This window comes from Pseudopipra pipra, chromosome 2 (assembly GCF_036250125.1).
Source record: "Pseudopipra pipra isolate bDixPip1 chromosome 2, bDixPip1.hap1, whole genome shotgun sequence".
NCBI classification, from domain to species: Eukaryota; Metazoa; Chordata; class Aves; order Passeriformes; family Pipridae; genus Pseudopipra; species Pseudopipra pipra.
In genome coordinates this window covers 17262516-17285102 of record NC_087550.1, presented here as the reverse complement: position 1 = coordinate 17285102, position 22587 = coordinate 17262516, and the positions used below count along the sequence as shown (strand labels likewise).

Here is a 22587-nt window from a genome sequence, read left to right as displayed (position 1 = left end):
GTGGTGGAATTTCTTTGTGGGTCTCTTGCTGGAATTCACATATGGAAGTAATAATTGGCCTTTTTTCAAACCTTCATGAATAAGGAAGAGGCTATTCCTTGTGGTGGTTGTTCTATGCAGATGTCTGGAGACACAGGAGGAGGTGCAATAATAAACTTCTGGCACTTTACATTCATTTTCCAGGTACCACCTAAATGCAGGTGCAATCCTCTGTCAGGAAGCTGAAGATACAATTGATCACATAAAGAGGGAGCTTAAGGCTTAGTCACTCCTTTCTTCTGAGATGTGTAAGGCCAATACAGAATTAACTGTGGAGCAGCAATCAACTATTTGCACTCTTTCAAATACTACTTTCCCTGTCTCCTACACCAAGAACAGCTGACAGGCAACAAGGAAGAATAGAGGTTGCAGAAGGTGAACTCAATCCTTTCAAATCTGTAGGGCCCTAATTTTTTAAGATCAGAAATTTTGAGTTGAGTAGTGATTTGCTCCATGCTTATTCCTCCTCCAACCTTCATTTAATTAACTGCATGATTTGGAGCTACTAACTCTTTAATTTCCTGCCTTCATTTCTTCATATTCAAGTTCATCCACCTAAGAATTTGAATTCTTTAGCTTCAGGCAATCTTAAGAAGGTGAGTAAATATAATGATGTAAGTTATTGCAATGATCTTGTCCTTGCCAAGTAAAGCTGATGTTTCTGAAAGGTCCTGATACAATTTTTATGCAGAAGTGGTTTGTTTCTTCTAGGCTCTTTCTGTGTTTTTTTCTTTTCCGTAAAGGGAGGGACAATCAGCAGGTTGTGTGTGTAGCAGACAGGCTGTTGGGAAAAAAAACGACTTGAACAAAGCCATCTGTCTGCAGCTGTAGTTTGAATTTCTGAGCTCTGAGGATTGCCTTCCAGTTAATCCCTTTTGCAGTCTGTGTGATCTGTGTTGGGGTTTGTTTCTTCCCTTTGCATTTTTTTCAGAGGGTGGGGTTTGTTTGTTTTGGGTTCTTTTTGTGAGGCTCAGATTTCTTGGGCCTGTATTAGTTTTCAAGGTTTTGTTCTTTGTGCTGTCTCTCTCAACATGTATAAAACATGTTATTATCCCTCTCACATCCTTGATTTTCTTATTTTACATGCAGAATACGTCAACTTGTTGATTTGCTGACTGAAAACTAGTTTTTCTTTCAAACAGGAAATGTGAACATGAATTACTTTGCAGTTACAGTTATTCTTTGGTACCAGCTTGAGACTGGAAAGTTCAAGTGGCCTGTGGAATTGAGCATTTCTTCTCTCTTTGGTATTTCTGTGGATTCTACTGGGTGTTTATTAGAAGTTGCCTCGTTTATGTTGCTCTGGAATTTTTTTATCTGTAAATTGCTTGCATGACCTTTCCATTGTATAATAAATTATTTCTGTACTCTATTATTTCTGAAAGAAGCGACCTGTTTTGAAATGGTGGGATCCATATCCTACTTAGCCAGTTAGGCAAACAAAGAGTTACAGCGATGGTAGCTTTTCCTCCCAACCTTCTTTGATCACAGATCAGCTGGCTCCAACTTCAGGCAGTGTGGCAAAGGGGAAATAAGAGATGCCCGGGGTGTGCGGTGGGGAGAGTAGCGTGCTATTCAGTTCTGTTTCAGAAGTGAGGGTTGTTTAGGGTTTTGATAGTAGGTTTGTCAGAAGGTGTTTGTGTCACAGCATCATGCTACGGGCTCTCCCCTCCAGCCGGACTTCTGTGTACAGCATTCCAGCTCCGGACGCTGAGCGGGCTGCAGGGCAGGTAAGAGGCACCAGCTGAGCTTTATAGTAGGAACATAGTAAACGATCTCCTTGTCCACTCTGGTGTGCATTGACCTCTGTTCTTCATAAATTGCTCTTGACCAAGGTGATAATAATTTCCCCACACACACATTTCTGTAGATTAAAATGCATTAAGCAAGCAAGCAGCCAAGAAGTCTGTGGGTTTCACGGGTGATGTAGCTGATAACGTGAAAGATATTATCTCAATTTTAATGTCTTTAAAACTAAAGAGTAAATATACTAAAATGTAATACGATAGCTCTTCTTCGTTGCCTTACTAATTGATGCCTTCCCGTGTCATCCTCTAGGAAAGTCCACATGTGTGCTACTACCCATCCTACCAAGATGGCTTATGTCAAAAGTATCATGTCTTCAAAAGGATGAAGTTTTCTTTCTGGAGGAGACGGCTTCTAGGAATATTATCTGTAGTTTCTTTAACAGTTACAGTAATCGTGCTAGTCCTGCACTATTCTTTCTGTAAGTGTTACCCATCTCATCCAGACCATGCTGGGTTCACATTCTGCGCTGTGAAAAGCTCTGCACTAAGCAGCTGAGCACATAATGTGCACCTAAGCTACTTGGCTTTCCCTTCTCCTTCATGTCTTTGCTAAAGGAACAAAATGCACAGTACGTAGCAGTTAATAGCTGCACAAGAATATTGAAGGTATGCATTTTATCTCAATTGCTTGACTCTGTTTGTGAATACCATCATTATTATAGCTGTCATCTTTCCCAAGAACCTACAGGAATTAGATGTCTATCTTCTATTCCCCTTTTCCAAAAAACAGGACAGGTACCTAACTTGCATATATACCTTCCCAAATCTCAACACATAGCCATTAAAACCATACCTCTTCAGGAGATTAGCACTACAAAAAATGGAAGCTTAACAATTAAATCTTCCTAGTAAAAATACCTGTCTGAACCTGTACCTCATTTCTCTCCTTTCCTGCTGGGCATTACTCTGTCGGTGAGAGTGATTCAGCATTCTGGTTATTACTGCATGTTTCTCCTAAGAATTAATACCTACAAGCACCAAGGACAAATACATGCTTCTGCAAGCCTCTTATTCTGGAAGCTTTTCTATAATGTTATTAGGTGTGCTAATTTTTTTAATCTTTTTTTTTTTTTCCTCAGCACCAGCTTTCTCCTTCATTTATATTGGTGGAAGCCTAGAAATTCCTAATTTGACTTACACAAATGACCTCAATGATCCAACATCACAGAAATTCCTCCTGCAAGCAGAAGCAATCCAAAATTATGTAAGTTCCCACATAAATAGAGCAATAATTTATAAATATTTTTACAGAATCAGACTGGGAATGACGAGGGGATTCCGGATAGTCGTAACTATTTTTTTTCCTTCAAAATTGCAAGTTTAAAGCTAGCAAGTGCCTTGGCAGTTTTCAGATTTTGAAACATAGCTAGACAGATGGGGCTGTGAGTCTTATAGTAAGGTCAATGTTTTCTAGATAATAAACCTGTGGGTTTCAAGGTTATGGAAAAAATACTCAAAGAAAGAGGAGAGTGTTTTTGTTTTACTTCATTCAAACTCTCTTCCTTCTACATTTTTCCCTTTATTTTTTTTTAAATTATATCTCCAATTCAGTGCTTGACTTTGTATTTTGTTTTCCTTTATCACTCACAACAATGCTTTCTTTCTTGCACTTCTTATGAGTTTCTATTTGTGAGATCAATACTGTTTTCTAGGTACACGTGAACAGCAGCCTTAAACACAAAGCAGTTCTCTGTTAGCCTGTATTTCCCAGAAGAGCTAATCTAGTGCCTCAAAGCTGCTTTGTGCACTGCCAATACAAGTTGCTTATGCCCAGATTACGTGGCAGAAATTTAAAGACTTAAACAAAAATATAAATGTATTATTAAAGCCTTGTTTTTCATGGCTAGTTCAATGGTCTTGAAATGTGATGTGACTTGGAAGCGATTTTTTATTTTAGTGGAATTTAATGCAAAATTATGAGCCTTATTTGATACATTTTGTGAAAGTGATGGACAGTGTTTTTGATATGTGTGGGGGTGTGAGGAAGAGGAAAGGAAGAAAAAGACAAATGCTTTATAACATAAGAGATTATATTGGCACTAAAATATAATGCTTTGCATTTTCTTTTACCACCATTTGATTGTCAGTTGGCAGAAACATATGAGTCTTCCTTCTTGGGAAAGTACTATTTGAAGTCTGTGGTGGCTGCTTTCAGGTAGGTACTGTTTCAACATGTGGTATAAATTTAAAATACTCAGCTGTGTTTCTCTTTTTTTTTTTTCATGCATTTTAAATGAGTTACCTGGAAGAACATGCAGATGTCTGTCAGAGAATTAAAAATGTAGAAATGCACTTAAGTATATGAGTTAAGCTAATAGAGTGATTTCTGTCTTGCCCTGTAGAATCGGTGAGAGAAATGAAGTCTAATTAATTGTTCCTTGTTTTATGGATTGTTTTATAGTCTATTCATCTATTTCTAATTTTTGAAATAACAATTTGGCACTTGCAGAATGTTATTTTGGTTTTGTCTATTCAAATGAAGTTCCTTTTTAACCTATCAAAACAAAAATTAAATGTATAATTTTGGGCAAGACATTCTGCTTAAGCTCCTGGTGAGAAGGATAAATACACTGAGCAGATGGCTACTACTATCCTGGTAGTCTCTGAAAACTCTGACAGGTCAGTCCACAGGCCATTTTGAAAGGAGGAGCGTGATGGATTGTCTCTTTGAATCACTGAGGTCATACTTTCTATATGTACTCATAAAGATTGTTTCTTTCAGCAACAATTGTATGAAATGTATCAAAGTATGGGCATAAAATTGTGTTGTCATATGGTGCTAACCTCAGATAAAAAAAAAAAGTACAATGTTTCTGGAGCTGTAACATGATCTTAAAAGTGTATAATTATACAGCAGGGATGGAAACATCTGATTCCATAAAAATTATTGCAAGGATTTTGTGAAGTGTAGTTTTCAGTGTTAGTGTGTAACCTTTTAAGCAGCATATTTTCGAAGTATTTCTACTGTACAGCAAAAGCAATCGTTAAACAAAAGAACTTTTTGCCACCATGTTCAGCTGCAACTCTTTGCACAGCAGTTCAGCTGGCTGTGAAACTGTGCCAGCCAAAAATGTAGACCAGAGGAAATCATGTCCATAATAGTAATTACAGTGTATTTATGATACACCTTTTTCCTTTCACAGTGAAGGGGAACTTGGACTTCGAGCTTACTACTGGAATACATTCTGGGCACCACAAGACATAGTTACTTCTCTTAAGAAATTAACCCCAGTGCAACAAAAAGAAATGTGTAGTAAACAGGCAGCTCACTTGTTCAGTTCTTCTGGGGAGGAAGATTTTGATCTTGTTACAATGGAGCTTTTTGGTAACAATGTACCTGTCATTTAATTCCTATTCTGTCTATTTTTCTTTCTCCAGTTTGTGTCTTTGACTTGTGTAGCTGATAGTTAATAAATTTCAGTTTCAGATTCCACAGAATATGATGTGATGCTAAAATCAGGTAATTATGCTTCAATCCCAACTGATACCACTGGGGGGGGGGGGGGGGAATCCTGTGACAGAAAAATGGCAGTTTGCCATTTATATCTGTAGGGCCTACAAACTAAACCAAACTAGGGAATCTCCCTGGCTTGTGTTCCAAATAGAGGCTGGATGAAAATACCTTACAGCTTTTATTCTGATGTTCTGACTAAAATGGTTGAAATTTAATAGTTCCCACTGCATTGCAATGAGCTGTGGTTCCTATCCTTGGCATCTTTAAAACAAACAAAAAAAAAAAAACAACTCTACAAAATTATATATCGCTTACTTATCTTGTGATTAGATAGTTTTGTAGTGATCAGTCAGACAGTGTAGAGCTTTAATTCACTTTGCTTGATTTCTCCACATCAAGCATACCTTGAGATTGGCTTTGTGTACTTGGTGTTCTCATTGCATGGAGAGGGGCAAAGAGAAAATGACGCAGGAAGCAGTAGGTGTGAAACAGAGATCGTAGCAATTGCAGCCAAATCACCTCCTGCTTGTGGAGTGTGTGATGAGCTGGTGGTGATGAGGCTTGACCAGAGCTGGAGAAGGTGATGCAGTCTGGTAGGGAAAAGAGAATAGAGTTGAAAAGGAAAGGGCAAAAAGGGGATTAGAGTAGTCAAGAAGTGTGGGGAGGTGATTGTTTCTACCTTGTTTGAAATTTTATCCAAGAACTTAATTTATCTTTCAGCTTAACATTTTTTCAGCCACTGATCTAGCTTCTTTTGTATAGCAGTATCCTTTGACCTGTATGCCAAGCCAGGTAACAACAGGACTCTAACTCTGATGAATCCCAAAAAGTCTTTTTATCAATGGAGGCTGCGAGTTCCTTCTAACTATGTGGTGAGACTGGTAGTTATCACTTTGCATGGTGTCACTCCAGAGAGCTGTGCATCACACCACTTATCAGCATATGATTTCCTTCTTCCACTGCAAAACAAGATCATTACCAGGTATGATAGAGATAGCAAAGGTGTTTTATTGAACTGTACAGAAACTCTCTGAAACTGTACCAAATTGATAAAATGTAAGGCTCCAAACACAACTTAATTAAAAATATTGTGTCAGGCAATGAAAAGACCTTCTACAAAAGTTGGAAGTGCAATTCCCTGCTCCTCATTGGACTAAAGCTAAACCATATGACTAAGAGCCCTGTCCAGATGCTTCTTGAACTCTGACAGGCTTGGTGCCATGACCCCTTCCCTAGGGAACCTGCTGTGAGGCTTATTCTATTTTATGACTAATTTTTAATGGATTAAATTTCATACAGTTACTGTCACAACTCAAAAAATACAGACTTTTTATAGTATTGTATTCTATCACTTTTAGAAAATACATGTTTTATAGTAGTCCAGTTGCAAGGATTGTGCCTATGGAAGGCTCCATCCTCAGTCACATGTAGTCCATTTGCGTAAGTAAGATCATATGATATTTAAACTTGAGTGGCCATGCCCACTTTTCAGAGTCAAATTTTGTGTATGGACACAATTGAATCTGTCTTCATCAAAAAAATAAACATGTTGAGAATCTGAGATTGGATGGTTTCAAGAGGGGAATTTTTAAAAAGTTTTTTGTAAGAACATTCAGGAGGAATCTGAAATGCACTTCTTTAAGTAAGTGCTTTAACTTACTTGAGTAGGTGGTCCTCTTCAGTTCTGTTAGCAGACTTATTTCTCTCTTCATGTAACAAAATGTAACAGCTTGCTATTGTTGGCATGGAATGAACACATGGTTTTTGTAAGGACTTACTCTCAGACTATAGCCTAGGAAGGAGAATCCTGTTCCAGATGCTGGGCTGCATCTGTTCTGCTGTTGATTATGGATTATTGCTGCAACTGTTACTCCACTGTGCATTATTAGCAATGGCTGAGATTTTTAGGAAACACAAATGTAGAACCGTCCATGAGCATGGAAGCACCTGGAAAATGGCAAAACTGACACAGGGGTGTGATGTAACATATTCAGAGAACACTGATGCAGCGAGCTGTAAGGCAAAGTTCAAGAATGTGCGTTAGTGCCTGTCTATCAAAGAACCAAAACAGAATTTTGTGACTGAAACTATGTTAAATGATACCTCAACAAAAGCTGACTTTTTTTGGTTGCTTTTCTTGCCACCATAGAAAATGTATGGGGTTGCATATGTCTATTAGTTTTCTACTGGAGCCAAAAGCAGCTAGTGGCTACTTAAGACAGACATAATAGAACTAATAATATGTCCAATAGCCATGGCAGCCAGTAATTATGATATTTATAGCCATTATTCCCTAATTTTTAGGTCTAGGGTCACACGTGGTGACTAAAACAATTCTCACCAGTTTCTGTAAATTGTGGCAGTACAGCTGTTCAGTGACAAATACTAAAGAGCGAGCAAGCTGCGATGGTGAGGTGTACTGTGAGAATAAGCATCTCACGTGGACAGCTCTTCTCATAGCTTGCCCTGCTACTCTGATGATACTGTGACAAAAGGTACAGTCAGAAGATAAGCCAGGCTGTCAACAGGGCTGATGAAGATGCTGAAAGATTTCCATGTTTCAGTGCAGATAGGACTCAAATAGTTATTTTATAAAGGTTTTGTCAATTATTATGATAAAACAGATTTAATAATGTCTGCAAGAGAGGCAAATCTAGTGTCTCACATGAAATGGGAACCAGGAATAGCCTGCTGGAAAGCAAAAGACAACTATTTTCAGTTTAAGGTTCAAAAATTTTATTTTTATGCTGCCAGTGTGGATCTTGGTGACAGTGGTAGGGCTGTGGTGAAAAGACTGAGAGGTCTTGTCTTAATTGCTTTCATTTGCTGTGAAAGGGAAAGAGAAAACTGCTAGAAATTTTTAACACAGATTTATCAATTAATGAAAAGAAATCCAAAATATGTTGTGTATTTCAAAATGGAATAAATATAAGAGTGAATTTACAGATGCAAGAGATAGCATCTCAAATTCCAAGTAGAAGTAAGTTTTCAAGCTTCAAGATTATAAATTAACTCATTATTCAAGTAGAAGATCAGTAAGAATTAATAGTTTCCATGCATAGACCTTCACATTTTGTGTGATAGCTCTTGTGACACGAAACCAAAGTGAATGTTAATAGATTGAAAATGTTTGGGCTTATCTGTTGCATAGATACTTCTCAACGCTGCTGCACTGGCACTTGTCTTTTCAGGCCTAACCTCTATGACCCAGTGCCCCTACCACTACTGGAATAACATAGTCTGGCACTCCCTCTCTGAAGCTTGTGCAGGTCTGAAAACTCTGGGGCACTCGTTAAGCAAGAACAAGGGTGATTTTTCACCCTGAGTGACTAAGCCTCAGTGACGGGAAACTCTAGCGTCTTGTGTGCTGTCAGCGGGGTGGAAGAATAAAAGGGAAGTGGTAGCCAAAGGAATGCTTCAGAAGCACAGATGACCGGATCAGTGTTATTTCTGCCTGGTTTCTCAGCAAAGATGACTGGAATATGGGATTTTTTTAATGCATTTTTTTTGTGTACTATTCCAGGTGGTGTGGACCTGGGGCCTGGGCTCCTTCTGTTGTACGTTTAACTTCATCTAGTAATGTGATGTTGCTTACCTTCTCATTGGACCAAAGAGAAGGAAGCAGCATATTAAAAGCTCACTTTCAAGCCATTCCTAAAATCAGTAAGTAATTAATAGCAACAAGCATCTAACGTATTCCTGGTTTTGCCTCTAAAAAAGTTGATATTGCTTTGAACATACTTGTGGGAGGGAATGCTGGCGTATAAGTCAGGGCATTATCATTCTGACCCACTTTGAAAGAAGTTTGAGAACTGAACAAAGAATAGAAAAATCCTTTGGTCTGGGAGATTTTTTTTTTGTCTTTCTGATAACTACTCAAGCCATACTTGCCAGACATTGGTCTTGCTACATGGAAAACACTGAGCAGTGGCAGCAGAGAAGCCAGCCAAATAGCCCTACAGGCACTATATGTCTAGGCAAGGCTGGATAGTTCCAGTCAAAGAACAGCACTTTTATCGGTTTTGGCAATCTATCCCCAGCCTGTATAATGTGTGTTTAAAGGAAATGGAAAACAAGAGCAAACAGTTCTTTTACTGAAAAGTACTGTTCAATGTAGTTAAATGTAAAGAAAAGTGTTTCAAGACCTATGAAGTATATTCTGAACCTATGGGGTACTATGAATTTTACATGAGTTCTGGATGATTAGTGAAATATTATGAGTAATGATAAACTGTAGTATTGTAGAGGAGATGAAGGGGCTTCACCAGGTCAAGTTTAGTGACACTAATTTGGTAAAGCCTAAGTGAAAGAATTTTGACAATAAAGCAAGTGACTATTTTCAAACTTGCGGAACAAATCACAGGGGATAAACTTTTCCAAATCTTACACACTCGAGCTTGTGTCTTTGTGGATGCTGCTTAGGCAAATACCTATTCCATGCACATTACTAACTAGAATGGCTTAATTTTTCAGAAGATTAGCATTCCAAATGATATTTAGATTGGGGGTTGCCACAAAATATTGTTATTTTCAAAATTGTCTTCATTTCTGTTATATTCATGTTTGCATTTGTGATGTTATCGAAAGGGAACTAAGAGCACTGAGGACTGGATGTCTAGGAGAGTCCTTGGTAGAAAATAAAACCTCAAAAATACTGTTCAAATTTGGCATGAATTTTCAGACTGAGAACTGACACATAAACTTCCCAGTTTAGGTGAAATTAAACAGAGGTTTCACTTCATTGGGCTGATTGCTTTTTAATTTTTGATAATGCCTACAGAAAGGTCAGAAGCACATTGGAAGGGGGAGGTTTGTTGCATCCACATTTAGTTGCTTCTTCTACCTACCACGAAAGAACATTTTTTAAAAACTTCAGTCAAAGGTGTTTTGTACTTACCCTTAGCTGTAATTTAATAAGAGAAATCCAGTGTGATGGAGAGGTGGCAGTTGAGTGATTTCCTGTTAATACGGGCAAAATGTGACTTTAATACTGTCACAACCCATTCTTCTAACTCAGTACATAGAGAAGGGTCCTAGCAAGTGAAGTAGCCTCTGCCCTTTAACCCTGCTGAGATAATAACGGTGTTCCTTGCTGATATATTTCTCTCCCAGTGTGTGGTGGTCATTACATTTCCTGGAACGGGACACTGAGTTCCCCTTATTACCCAAGTTACTACCCACCAAACATTGACTGCAGCTGGATCATCAAAGTAAGTTCTGGGATCTCTTTTGAGTACTGATGACTTTGTTTTATGTTAATTAGGCAAAAAATTGGGAGAAAATTACTTTTGATGTGGGTGGAACAGAGAGAAAACTTAGTGGGACTCCTGCACCTGACTTCTTTTCAGGCACTCATTTCTTTCCTGTCTGATGTACAGATGCCAGCTATGGAAGGGAAACGTTGCCAACTTCCAAAAGTTTGAGTATTATTCATGACAAAACCAAATTAATGGGTGAGACAACAACTCCTAGCAGCCAGCGAAAATTAATAATAATCAGCACATTTTTTCTATCTCAGAAAGAAAAAATGGTCATATAAATCATGCCTCATATGGTGGATACCACACTGTATTTCCCTGAATTCTGCAGAAACAGGATCTTCTCTGGCTCAAAAGTTAGCTCTGAATGTCCAGAAAGTCCTTTGGCAGGACTTAAAATCTCTCCATGATTTTTACCAACTCCCCAGTGTGTTGGTCTGTTGCTCCATTAAGCATTTAAGTACTTTTTTACTTTCCCTGGTAAAGGAAGCTTTTCATATATATAACTTGGTAACAGTCTCTACCTTTCTTGTGCTCGGTGAAAATTATTAGCAGCTTGTAGCATAAAACTCTCATCTCTGTTCACGAAAGGAATGGGAACACATGGCAGTACAAACATAGGATGAACTTCTGATACAGTGCTTTATGCTGACTGCAGAAATGCTCACACTCCTTTATTTGGCAGAGTCTGGCCAAAGTTGGATCTAAAAAGATTTCTATAGATTTTTAAATCGGAAAAGTTTTTTGGTTCTTCGAAGGCACTAATTTGCACAATATAAATGCAGTACTTTCAATCTAATAATATATGTACAAAGATTTGCCATCTTGGCAGCACAGGCCTTTTTCACCTTGTGACTATGTATGTCGGGGTATTTATCCTTTGATTTTTAGGCACCATTGCCTGGCTACAAGCTGTCACTAAAAATCCTTGTAATACAAATTCAAGAGAAGTCTCCAGGGTCCAGTAAATGTGATAAAGACTGGTTAGAAATTGATGGAGTTAGGTGAGTAAAGACATTATTTTCTGAGATATTAATTTGCATTTCGGTGTTCTGCACAATGTACTGTACTTAAGAAAAAAGTGCATCACCACTTATAGGGCAGAAAGATACATTTCAACAAAAAATTGGCATGCTTCCAAAGAACTTCAGCAGTAGAATGTTCTTAATCCTGCCCTAGTATTAAACATTTGTCATTACATTAATTTAGGCATCCTGGTTTTTCTACAGGCACTTACACTTTTGTTCCCCTTAAAAGCAATAATGTAGAAAACTACAGGATTTTATGCAGCTGCACATGAACTGTGAATTCCTGGCAGTGGTCTTGATGCGGGTGAAGAGCTTGCATCCATCAGAACTTTCATTTTCTATACCACTTACTCTTTAGTGACTGTAATTGTTACACTAACACTAAAAAAAACCACTACTCTGAGTAATTTGCCTCTTGGAAGGTGCATATTGAAATAAGCAACACCTATTGGATTTGGTTGAATGATTTAATCCTTCACTGGATTTGCAGCTCTTGGATTTGCAAACCTAAATGGGAAATCTGAAATCAAACATGCTTGAAGCAGTTTGTATTTTTAAGGTAGATACTGACATGGATCATCTTGCTGTATTTTGTTTCAAAGTCTGCTAGTGTGGAGTGGAAGGCATTTGTAAATAGGCTTTACAATGTTTCTGTTGGGCTGTTTTTAACACCAAACTATAACTGATCTTTACTGCATTGTTTTAAGAGCTTTTTGGTGTCATTACCTTTCAGTAAAAGTAGATGTAGCTGGGTGGTAATGGTCTGTTTGGTTAGAAATTAATAATTCTCACTTTTGCCTTGCTAGATACTGTAAAGCTCTTTCAGAAAACAACAGAAACAGGGAATATGGCTATTCTGTTGCAATCAATTTCCATTCTGATGAACTGGTCACCCACAGAGGGTTTTATATTGAATATAAAGCCTTCAGTCACACAGACCGTAAGTTATTGAGCACATACTTTAATTTTTAAGGACAAACCTCTGAGAAACCATGCTTGACAGGCCAACCACATACAAATCAACCTGCCTTTTATTCTTAACCTAATTTCAAGAGATAAATGTTTAAAATATGATTCTGTCTTTAATCGAACAAATAGATGTACACATTTAGAATAAGATGCTTTAAGAAGCTTATTTTCTAGGTTTTATCAATACTTATGTAAAATGGGTAGTAAAAAAAAAAATTCTCCATTTCTGTGGATCTAATTATATGGCACTTTGCTAACACCTTAAAATAGCCAAGCTGCAACATGAAAATAGTATGGCAAAGAGCCTCTAAGCATGACTCCTCTGCCAGCAGAAGTTAACCACGAATACTTAGTCTTCTCTCTAAATTCACAACTCAACTTGCTCTAAATCAGTTTCCAGGTTTATGCAAACACTTTAGATTTTCACTGACAGTTGAAGAGGACCCCTTGCTAGCAGATGTTGCAGAAATATGACTGAGATTCTTATAGCCCTCTCCTGATTCCCCTGTCTATGCACTTCTGGATCAGCATTAGGTCTTGGGGGGCTTCTGAGGGTGAAACAGGAATTTTCAGGGGATACACATATCTACATGTGATATTTCTTAGAAAAGATGGAATATCTTATTTTTTCTATGCCTTTTATTTCCTTTACCCAATTAACATCTAGGTAACTAAAGTTCTCTGCAATTTCAAGAGACCAAATGAGTTTTTGAAACCTCTTCAGATCCTCAGCTTGCTTGACCAAACGTAGTTCAGTGTTGACACAGAAGCATTTATGTATTAAGGTCTCTGATAAAGATTCTTGTTTCATGACTTCCATTATAAACAGGTGTTAGGTTTTATGGTTGGTCATTCTACAGGACTAACACAATTTTTAGGGATTTCTGCTTCCACCAATGTGTGTCTCTTTGTACTAGAAAAAGTTACAGACTATACCATGTGCTGTGGTTATTCCAGTCACTGCCTCAAAAACAGGCTAAAGATGAGTCTAAGCCTAACAGAGAAAATCCCCAGTCTTTATTACAATCATAGAATATGCTGAGTTGGAAGGGACCCATCAGGATCATCGAGTCCAATTCCTGGCCTTGCACAGGACACCCCAAGAATCACACCATGTCCCTGAGAGCATTGTCTAAACGCCTCTTGAACTCTGTCAGGCTTAGTGCTGTGACCACTTCCCTGGGGAGCCTGTTCCAGTCCCCAGCCACCCTCTGGGTGAAGAACCTTTTCCTGATATCCAATGTAAACCTCCTCTGACTCAGCTTCAGGCCATTCCTTTGGGCTCTGTCCCAGAGAAGAGATCAGTGCCTGTCTCTCCTCTTCCTGTGAGGAGGAAGCTGTAACTGTAGTGAGGTCTCCCCTTCTCCAGGCTGAACAGACCAAGCTGCTCCTTATATGGCTCTTCCTCCAGACCCCTCACTATCTTTATCGCCCTCCTTTGAACACTCTCTAGTAGTTCAATGTCTCTTTTATATTGTGGTGCCCAAAACTGCACACAGTATTCCAGGTGAGGCTACCCCAGTGCAGAGCAGAGCGGGACAATCCCCTCCCTTGACCAACTGGTGATGCTTTGCCTGATGCCCCCCAGGACATGGTTGGCCCTCCTGGCTGCCAGGGCACTGCTGACTCATATGCAACTTGCCATTGACCGAGACCCCCAGGTCCCTTTCTGTGGCACTGCTTTCCAGTCTCTTGTTCTCCAGTCTATACACACAACCAGGGTTGCCCCATCCCAAGTGCAGAATCCAACACTTTCCCTTGTTAAACTTCATATGGCTGGTGATTGCCCAGTCCTCTAATTTGTCGGGGTCTAGTACTATCCGTGTGCTCTGCTTCTAGCACTGAGGAGCAAGCAGATGGCTCTAAGTTATTTAATCAAGTCTTAGTCATGATCATAAGGATCTGCATTAAGACTCAGCAGGCAGGGTAAAATAGCTGTGATGTGTCAGTATCAAGTCATTACAGAAATTTGTGGAAGACCATCTGAGAGCGCAGCATGTATTGAGAGCACTGGTTTTCTAGGTCAGATGTGCCTGTAGAAGTAAAAAGGGGGAAAAAGAATTCATCTCTCGTATCTGTAGTACCTGCAGTCACTCACCTCAGATTAGTTTCTTTCCATTGTTGGGTACCTATTAAAACACACTTATTAAAAATCACAGGCACTGCTCTGAGTTGACCTGGAAAGCAAATGCCAGCCATCATCTGAATAACTTTGGGAGTGGTGAAGAGAAAATGGAAACGCTGCTGGCTACCTAGTGTGTGCTTTCCTCCCACTGACATCACATGCAAGGCAATGAAGAGGACTAAATTACCCCAGATTGGAACTGATAAGACAACTGTGGGACAAATATGTTTGGTCCTTCAATCTGATGTAGCTCTTAATTTGCTTATGGTGCTAGATGAGAAAAAAGTTTCATTTGACTTGGGCAGAAAGAAGAGAACTTTCGACTACTTGTTCTTCCACAGATAATTTTTTTCCCTGACACATCTGAAAAAGTGGAAGACAACAAACATTTTTTTATTTATTGCAAATGAACAACTGACCATCTATACTAGTTGGTAGTTTAAGTGAATGTGAAAGAAAATCTTGGGGAAAGGCTGTTTCATAATGAAATTGGATTTGGAAAAGGTTTGATAAGGCACTTATTCACATAAGACCTTCAGTTGAATGTAGTAACACAGATTAGTTTCTGCAACATTTTAATATCAGGAAATATTTATCTATAATATTAAAGAGAATGCCTAGTTTTGATTTTTTTTTTATTTTCCTTCTCTTTAGATGCTCCTGTGTAGAATACATTCCCTTAACAAATTAAACAAGTGTTTGCTATCAGTACTTGTTATATGTCTGTGCTGAATCACTTTCAACCCTCAGAGTGAGGCAGTTAATGTGACATTAATTTGCTAATTTCCATTTAGATGAATATTGATTAATTTGATCCAGACTGATTGACAAAAATCTTTGACAGATTGTGCCAAGTAAGGTATTGTTTCCTTTTTTAACATTCAATTTATTGTATAAATGACACCAGCTTCAATTTTTAACGGCCATTTTAGTATTTCTGCATGGTGTAGTCCTGCATTAATGCATTTAGACTGTAAAAGCATTTCTAGTGCCATTGACTTCTTATTTTTCTAGCTTGTCCTTAGATATGCAGATAGAACATGCATTCCTTCAAGCAATCTGTCTGAAGGCTGGAAAGGCTGCTCAAATGGTAGTGATGAACTAGATTGTGGTAGAGCAATTATTTCTTGTTTGTTGTCTTCTTTAAAGAGTTTGTTCCACGAAGTTTAGAGGCTGTCTGAAGTTCTCTAAAATACCGGTGGTGATCTTTAAGATCACATGAGGGATGTGGGTGAAGATATAAAAGTCTGGAGAAGAGGCTGTGTAATGCAACTCTTTTAAGAGTGGGAGAACAAAAAAATGAAGAGGGAATTTTACACCAACCTTTATAAGTTAATCTTCCAAAGGAAAAAAAAAAAAACATAGCACAACAAATAAACTATTTGTAAACAGTGAAAATATTAAAAACCAGCATGTAGTTTTAAAATATTGTTTTAATTCCCCACTGTGAGAGGATAAATAGAGGAGAAGCTGTACTTTCACACTGTCTTGTGTGACAAGCTTGTCAGTAAGTGAAGAAAACATAGTGAGGAAAAAATACAGAAAACTGTTTCCAGAGAACAAATGGCCAAGAGTAATTACCAAAGTGAAAGGATATTTTCATTGTCATTCTGCCAATATCTGTTATGGAATGTCACATAATTTTTGTTCATGATCTAAATGATAGACTAGAGTAGATGCTTATGATATAGGGAAAGTGCTACACAAGAGAAAGAGGGATGTATTTATAAATGCTCCTGAGAAGTTGGAGAACATATATGTAGAAAAATAAAGACAAGATCTGAACACAGGGAATCAAATAGACAAGTGGATTGCCTACGTTGCTTTTTTGCTAAAAATGGCTGGGGGGATAATAGTTGCTCAAAAGATGACTTGTGAGTCAGTCGTAAAATATTCTTTGTGTGTTTTGTGTGTACTTGGTGGTTTGTTTTTTGGTTGTCTTCTTTTGTTTTGGGGGGGGTTTTTAAGCATCACACTAGGATATAAAGTGGGAGTTTGAAAATATCTTCCCAGTCACTGGCGGGAAGGCCTCAGCTGGAGTATTGTATCCAAATTGGGTACTGCACATCAAAGAAGATAAGGAACGCTGAAGAGATGCTGGAAAGACTGACCAGAAGGTAACACAAGGTCAGAGAGCACAGCACAAGTTAGGTAATGAAACAAGTCTCTCTGTCACTGGATGTTCTCAAAACCATGGTAGATTAACGTCTGACAGAGATAGCACAGCAACATCGAGTTGACCTCTGATAGGGTTTGTAGCTCATAGCTCATAGCCTGCTGTTGGAATTATAAAGCATTTACAGACCTTTCTTCTTCAGGTTGTAATCCAGAATGGTTGAACTGTGGTGACAGGAAGTGTAAGCATCAGTATAAGTCTTGTAAAGAAGATGACAGCTGTGGGGAGGACAGTGATGAAAACAACTGCTGTAAGTATATATTTTTAGCTACCTTCTGAAAGATGGTGGAAGGCAGAAGTGGGAATATGCTTATTTTAATGGATAAATGTGTTATTTCTAAATAAATCTTTTTTCATGGCACAAAGTTTCATAATTGTGAAAATAAAACATGCAGAGTATAACTAGTTCTTGGGGGAGTCTAGACAATTAATGAAGCAAAATCCAAGATAACAGTCATTTTAGAAAGATTAACAAAGCACATTTGCTGGCAATCTTGTTGGAAGAGCACTTTTTCCCCAGGTTCTGCCAGATCTGTACAAAATAATGTAAGGGAGAGAGATATGGTAGGTTGGGGACTGTTGCCACAGTCATGGTCTTTTTACTGTAGATCCACAATGGTTACAGACATTGCCAGTGCTACCAACGTCTCCTTAGTGACTTGCTGCATTTTTCCATTATAATTCTTGGCTTGTTTTGGATCTTAGGTCCTTGGGGTAGCCAGGAGTATGTCTTCATTTGCTGAAAAAATCTCCTTCCCGCTGTTTAGAGGTGTAAGCAATTGGTAATAAGAACAGTAGTGATGGAAGCCTATTGCTGAGATGTGTCAGGGTTCTCACATAGTAAACTTTGATAGTCCTTAGAAAAAAATTATTGGTGAGAGGTATAAAGTTCTTCCATAATTCTCTCTATTTCACTTAAAAATGCAGAGGTGCTGTGAAGATTTATAATTAATAATGCCGATAGTGCTGGTGAAGGTAAAAGAACGGATCTAACAAGCCTAGCTGATTCAGTGTAGAGTTAAGTAAAATGGTAGTGAAGACAGTTGAATGCTTTTATGTCTTTTTCCTCATGGATAGTGAAGACCGAAATTAGTATGATCGTTATTCAGAGTAAAACATTCCACTGTACCTTCTCCATAGAGGGACCAGTTTACACCAGTACAGGCTGTGGCTTCCAGCAGACTGGAATGTGTAGTTTTGAACAACTAGTGCAAGGGTTTTTTTAATAATTTGAAAGCCTGACTCCAAACCTGTGACACTATCTTCTCTCTCTTATTTCAGCCTACAAAAGTTGCTCCCCTTATGCATACAAATGTCTCAATGGAAAGTGCTTGCTGAAACCAAATCCTGAGTGTGATGGGAAGAGAGACTGTGCAGATGGATCTGATGAAATGAACTGTGGTGTGGTAACATTTATGTAAAAATTAGTTTATGACTAGGGAAACTGAGTCAGGAATTTGTGTTACGGTCAAGCACTATTGGATAAAGAATTGATTAAATCAAATGGAAGTTAAAAAAAATAATTCCCAGCAACATCGGTATGAAAATGTACATCTTGAATTATGCATGGTTTCTTTTAAATCCACTCATCCATTCTGTGTGTGACAACTTATTTCAAGCAATGAACACTTCCAGGAGTATTAGGAAGGTCTTAGCGCTTGTTGCAGCTGAATAAAATGCAGTTTAGGTGCTGTGTTTGGAAGGAGGGAAAAATGTGAGAATGTATTCAAGTGAACTTTCAGAAACAACCCAGCTTAGGTTTGTGCCTAAATGTCTTTTTGAAATTCTAACCTCTTTAGAAAGCTACAAGGGAGGATAAGCAATGATTGGCTTATATCTCACCTGCCCATTGAGTGAGGAGGAGCGATTTTACAATTTTTACAAATTGCACAATAAGAAAATACTCTTTTTTTTTCAACAGCTTTGTGGTCTGCGGATAAAATTTTGTGTTAAGCATGGCAAAGTGAAATGACCTTGTGGGCTTTGTTACTATTGTATTCAATGATTTCTATTAGCTTGTGGAAGACACCAGATTAAGAAAAACAGAATCGTTGGAGGTGAAGATGCAAGATCTGGAAAGTGGCCTTGGCAAGCAAGTTTACAGATGGGAGCACAAGGTCATGTATGTGGTGCATCTATTATTTCCAACAGGTGGCTCATATCCGCTGCCCACTGCTTCCTGGACTCTGATTCTGTGAGGTATGAAGAAATTATATTTTCTCAGAGTATGTACAGTTTAATAACCTGACAGTGTTGCTTTCAAAAGTCTGCAGTAGCTATTCCTTGTCTAGAGAAGCTGATTAAGGTTTTAATTCTGTGACATATCAGTACATCAACACTCAGTATTGTATTCTGCTGGCTTCAAAAATCTGAAGTGTTCAAAGTTACTCCTTTGCTTCTATTGTCAGTCAATCCTGCAAGATAAAACACTGTTTTGTTAGATTTAGGGTAAACACCCTTTTTTTTTATTCTTTCTTTTTTTTTTTTTTTCTTAAGGCAGTGATTTTCTGAATAGAATCTGTGGCCTTTTTTTCTCCGGAAAAGTTCCTATTTATTGAGTGTAAAACTCACTGATGTTCAGTTTAGGCAGTGCAAATTGAAAAGACATTCCTCCTACACGCAACAAGGAGGAATTAGAATTTAATAATATGCTTTTCTGACTCCCAAAGCATGGTGCATTGCATGGAATTGATCTTAGAGCTCTAGGAAATTAATTGTTTTCAAAATAGCAAGTAAAAACATTACTTAATGTTTTAGGAGACAGAGATTATAGTACTTCTATCTTCTGAAGTACTATTCTACTCTGTTCACTTTGGTTTTGATGAATCTCATCTAATACTGAAAAGTAGTTAAAATGGAGTGAACTAACACTACATTACTTTCCAGTGGGATCTTCTAAAAACATTTTCTTTACAGATACTCTGTTCCTTTGGGATGGAGAGCATATATGGGCTTACACACTATTAATGGAAAGAGCAATCGTGTAGCTATGAGATCAATCAAAAGGATTATTGTCCACCCACAGTATGACCAATCTATCTCAGATTATGACATTGCCCTGTTGGAAATGGAGATGCCTGTATTCTTCAGTGAGCTGGTACAGCCCATTTGTTTACCCAGCACCTCTAGAGTATTTCTTTATGGAACTGTCTGCTATGTAACTGGCTGGGGAGCCATAAAAGAAAATAGTATGTTCATTTCTTGGATATACTTCTGACAAGTTTGGCTTAGTTTTAAACTCTAACAATGAAATATTTATACTTGTAAGCAAAATAAAACCCAACTCTGTGGTTTACTTAGTGGGTCTATAAAAAGCTAGAAAAAATCTCCTTAGCTACAGTCTGTGAATTCTGAATGTTTGCTTGGGTGGCAGGTGATAAGTGACAAAATGCACAGTCAGGTGTCACAGATCATTGAAAAGCAAATGACCACAGATTTACAAAAATGTGCCTGTGCTCATGGCTTATTTTATCTGGTGAATAGGTATTCTGCATGTAAAGTAAACAGTGACTTGCAGCTATTGCAGAGAAAGAATTTGTCTCTATATCTACATTTGTGACAATAGGGGGCCATGAACAGCAGTAATTGCAAAAATATCGTGGAGGATTTTTTGTTTTCTCTGTCTCAACTAAAGGCAGTTTAATGTAGGCCCCATGAAGAGTTTTGCCTCTGTGCTTGAAATAGCATGCTGCAGTAAGGAGGCAGAAAAACAAATTGAATTGGAGAGGTGAGGGGGGGGAGCCCATGGGATCATGGCCCTGTCTCAGCATTAAACAGGAGCCAGTGTTGAAACCTGGTCTTGGACAGCCCCTCAGCACTTCAGAGGTCCCCACAGTTGTGCTGAGACCTAGTTCCTCATGTTTGGTCAGAAGCCCCTAGGCTGTGTAGTTCTGGCTTACTTAATGTGCCTTAAAAAAATAATTAAATCTCATTAATAACAGAAAAACCTAATGAAGTGCAAATGGCTTTACAATTGATGCCTTGATACGTCTTGCTTTTTATCAAAATTACATGGGTAACATTCAAATTCAGTATAATGATATGTAAAAGAAACATATTTTTCCATCTGTTTCACTCCAAACCCACCCTCAAAGCTGACTAATCAAACAAACCAAAATTCTGTACTTCCTCTGATCATCCAAGTATCAAAAAGTTTATGTACACTATTGGACCAAAACATGACTCGGGATTTTTAGTTCACAACGACAACTTATGTCAATACTATAGCACAGAATTAAGTTCTTAGCATAATGTGAGACTCGCAGGCTGTTTTTTGTTGGGTTTTTTTTTTGTTTTTAATTATTTGATTTTCCCCCTTTAACTTTATTCCTCAGTTTAGAGAGGATTGAAAACAGCATATAAATTTCATTTTGTAGGACTTGGACATTTTTTGGAGCACAACTATAGTGTGAATAACAGCATATTGTCTTTGGACATAATTTGAAATGGCATTCAAAGATAGTTACTCTGTGTAGAATCTTACTTTACAGTTTGCATGGTGCTTTTACTACTTTCTGGCAGAACAGGCTCATTAGGATAAAGACTAGGGAAATGCAAAGGTGGTGCATTGGGACCTCTGTGTCTAGAGGGTAGTGTGGGCAAGAACTTTTAAAATTTGAGGTCAGGCACCATTTGAAGGGAACAGAATTACTCTGCTGTCATTAGCTGGATAGACTTAGAGCTTGAAGTAATTCTCTTTTGTGATATCTCTATTAGAAATTTGTGGGTTTTTGTATTTGTTTTTTTTTCTAGGTCATTTTGCCAAAACACTGCAAGAAGCTCGAGTGAGAATAATTAACCAAAGTGTTTGCAACAAGCTGTATGATGATCTTATTACATCACGTATGCTCTGTGCTGGGAATCTTAATGGTGGCATTGATGCATGCCAGGTAATCTGGAACTTGTAGAAACACTACAAAGAAATACTTGGTTTCATTAGAAAGCTGTTCAGAGTTGTGGGTTGTTTGTGTGGTTTTTCTTTTTTCCTTTTTTTTTTCTTTTTGTTTTTATTAGTAATAGAGAGAGAGATCTTGAGTGTGAGTGTACGGTTAACTTAAAATAACAACTAAAGGCTCTCCAAAACAAGGAAGGAAATTTGGCATAGATAATCTCTGACTCTTGAGAAATGTTGTTTTGCAAAGACAAAGGGCCATATGTTTTTCAAGAATTGTTTTTCATCTTCTCTTATATGAAATATAACTGTAGAAGAAAAATATAAGGATAAAAGGAATGAAGTTAGGTCCATCTGCATTAATTTGTATTAATTTCTTTTTTTCTTTTTTAGTGTCTGGGTGTGTAATTGCTAAAATACTGTAACAGTATGATGAGTGATGTATTGTTATAGTTACAAAGAAATACAAACAGAAAAGCTAAGCTAGGTTTGGGAACTGCAGCTGCAATGTTCCCTTTTAATACAACTTTTGACTACATCACTGTATCATAAGTTATATGACCTCACTTATTTATACGCACAATCAGAAACTGCTCTTTGGATGTACTTCAATTGTCCTGACTCTGCTTTCTTCCTCCATCTCAGTTATTAGACTAGTTGTGTACTTTTTTAATATTTAAACTTATGATAAATATCAACTTTCAAAATCACAAACATGTTTTTTATACCAGTTACTGTGTAAAGGGAGAGAAATGTGTTACTGATTTTTAAACTGTGGCAATTTGATATAATATTTGTGTAATATACAAATTCTACTATTTTAATGTAATAGAAAAATT

The 22587-nt window shown here is 37.8% G+C and overlaps 1 protein-coding gene across 2 annotated transcripts; it reads left to right on the top strand.

The window, feature by feature from the left end:
• The first annotated feature begins 1 nt into the window (after position 1).
• LOC135409067 (suppressor of tumorigenicity 14 protein-like) lies at positions 2–21740 on the top strand. 2 transcript variants are annotated; one of them, XM_064644098.1, is made up of 16 exons: positions 2–1769; positions 2098–2266; positions 2927–3051; positions 3935–4002; positions 4991–5172; positions 5269–5307; positions 6067–6283; positions 8825–8964; positions 10414–10511; positions 11451–11563; positions 12394–12527; positions 17000–17107; positions 18139–18258; positions 18873–19056; positions 19774–19954; positions 21610–21740. In XM_064644098.1, exons 1-16 carry the CDS (start codon positions 1692–1694, stop codon positions 21643–21645), a joined length of 1992 nt encoding a protein of 663 aa, XP_064500168.1. In that variant the 5' UTR covers positions 2–1691; the 3' UTR covers positions 21646–21740. The 2 variants fall into 2 exon arrangements, with proteins under 2 accessions (XP_064500168.1, XP_064500169.1); XM_064644099.1 differs by lacking the exon at positions 19774–19954.
• Positions 21741–22587: the final 847 nt, after the last annotated feature.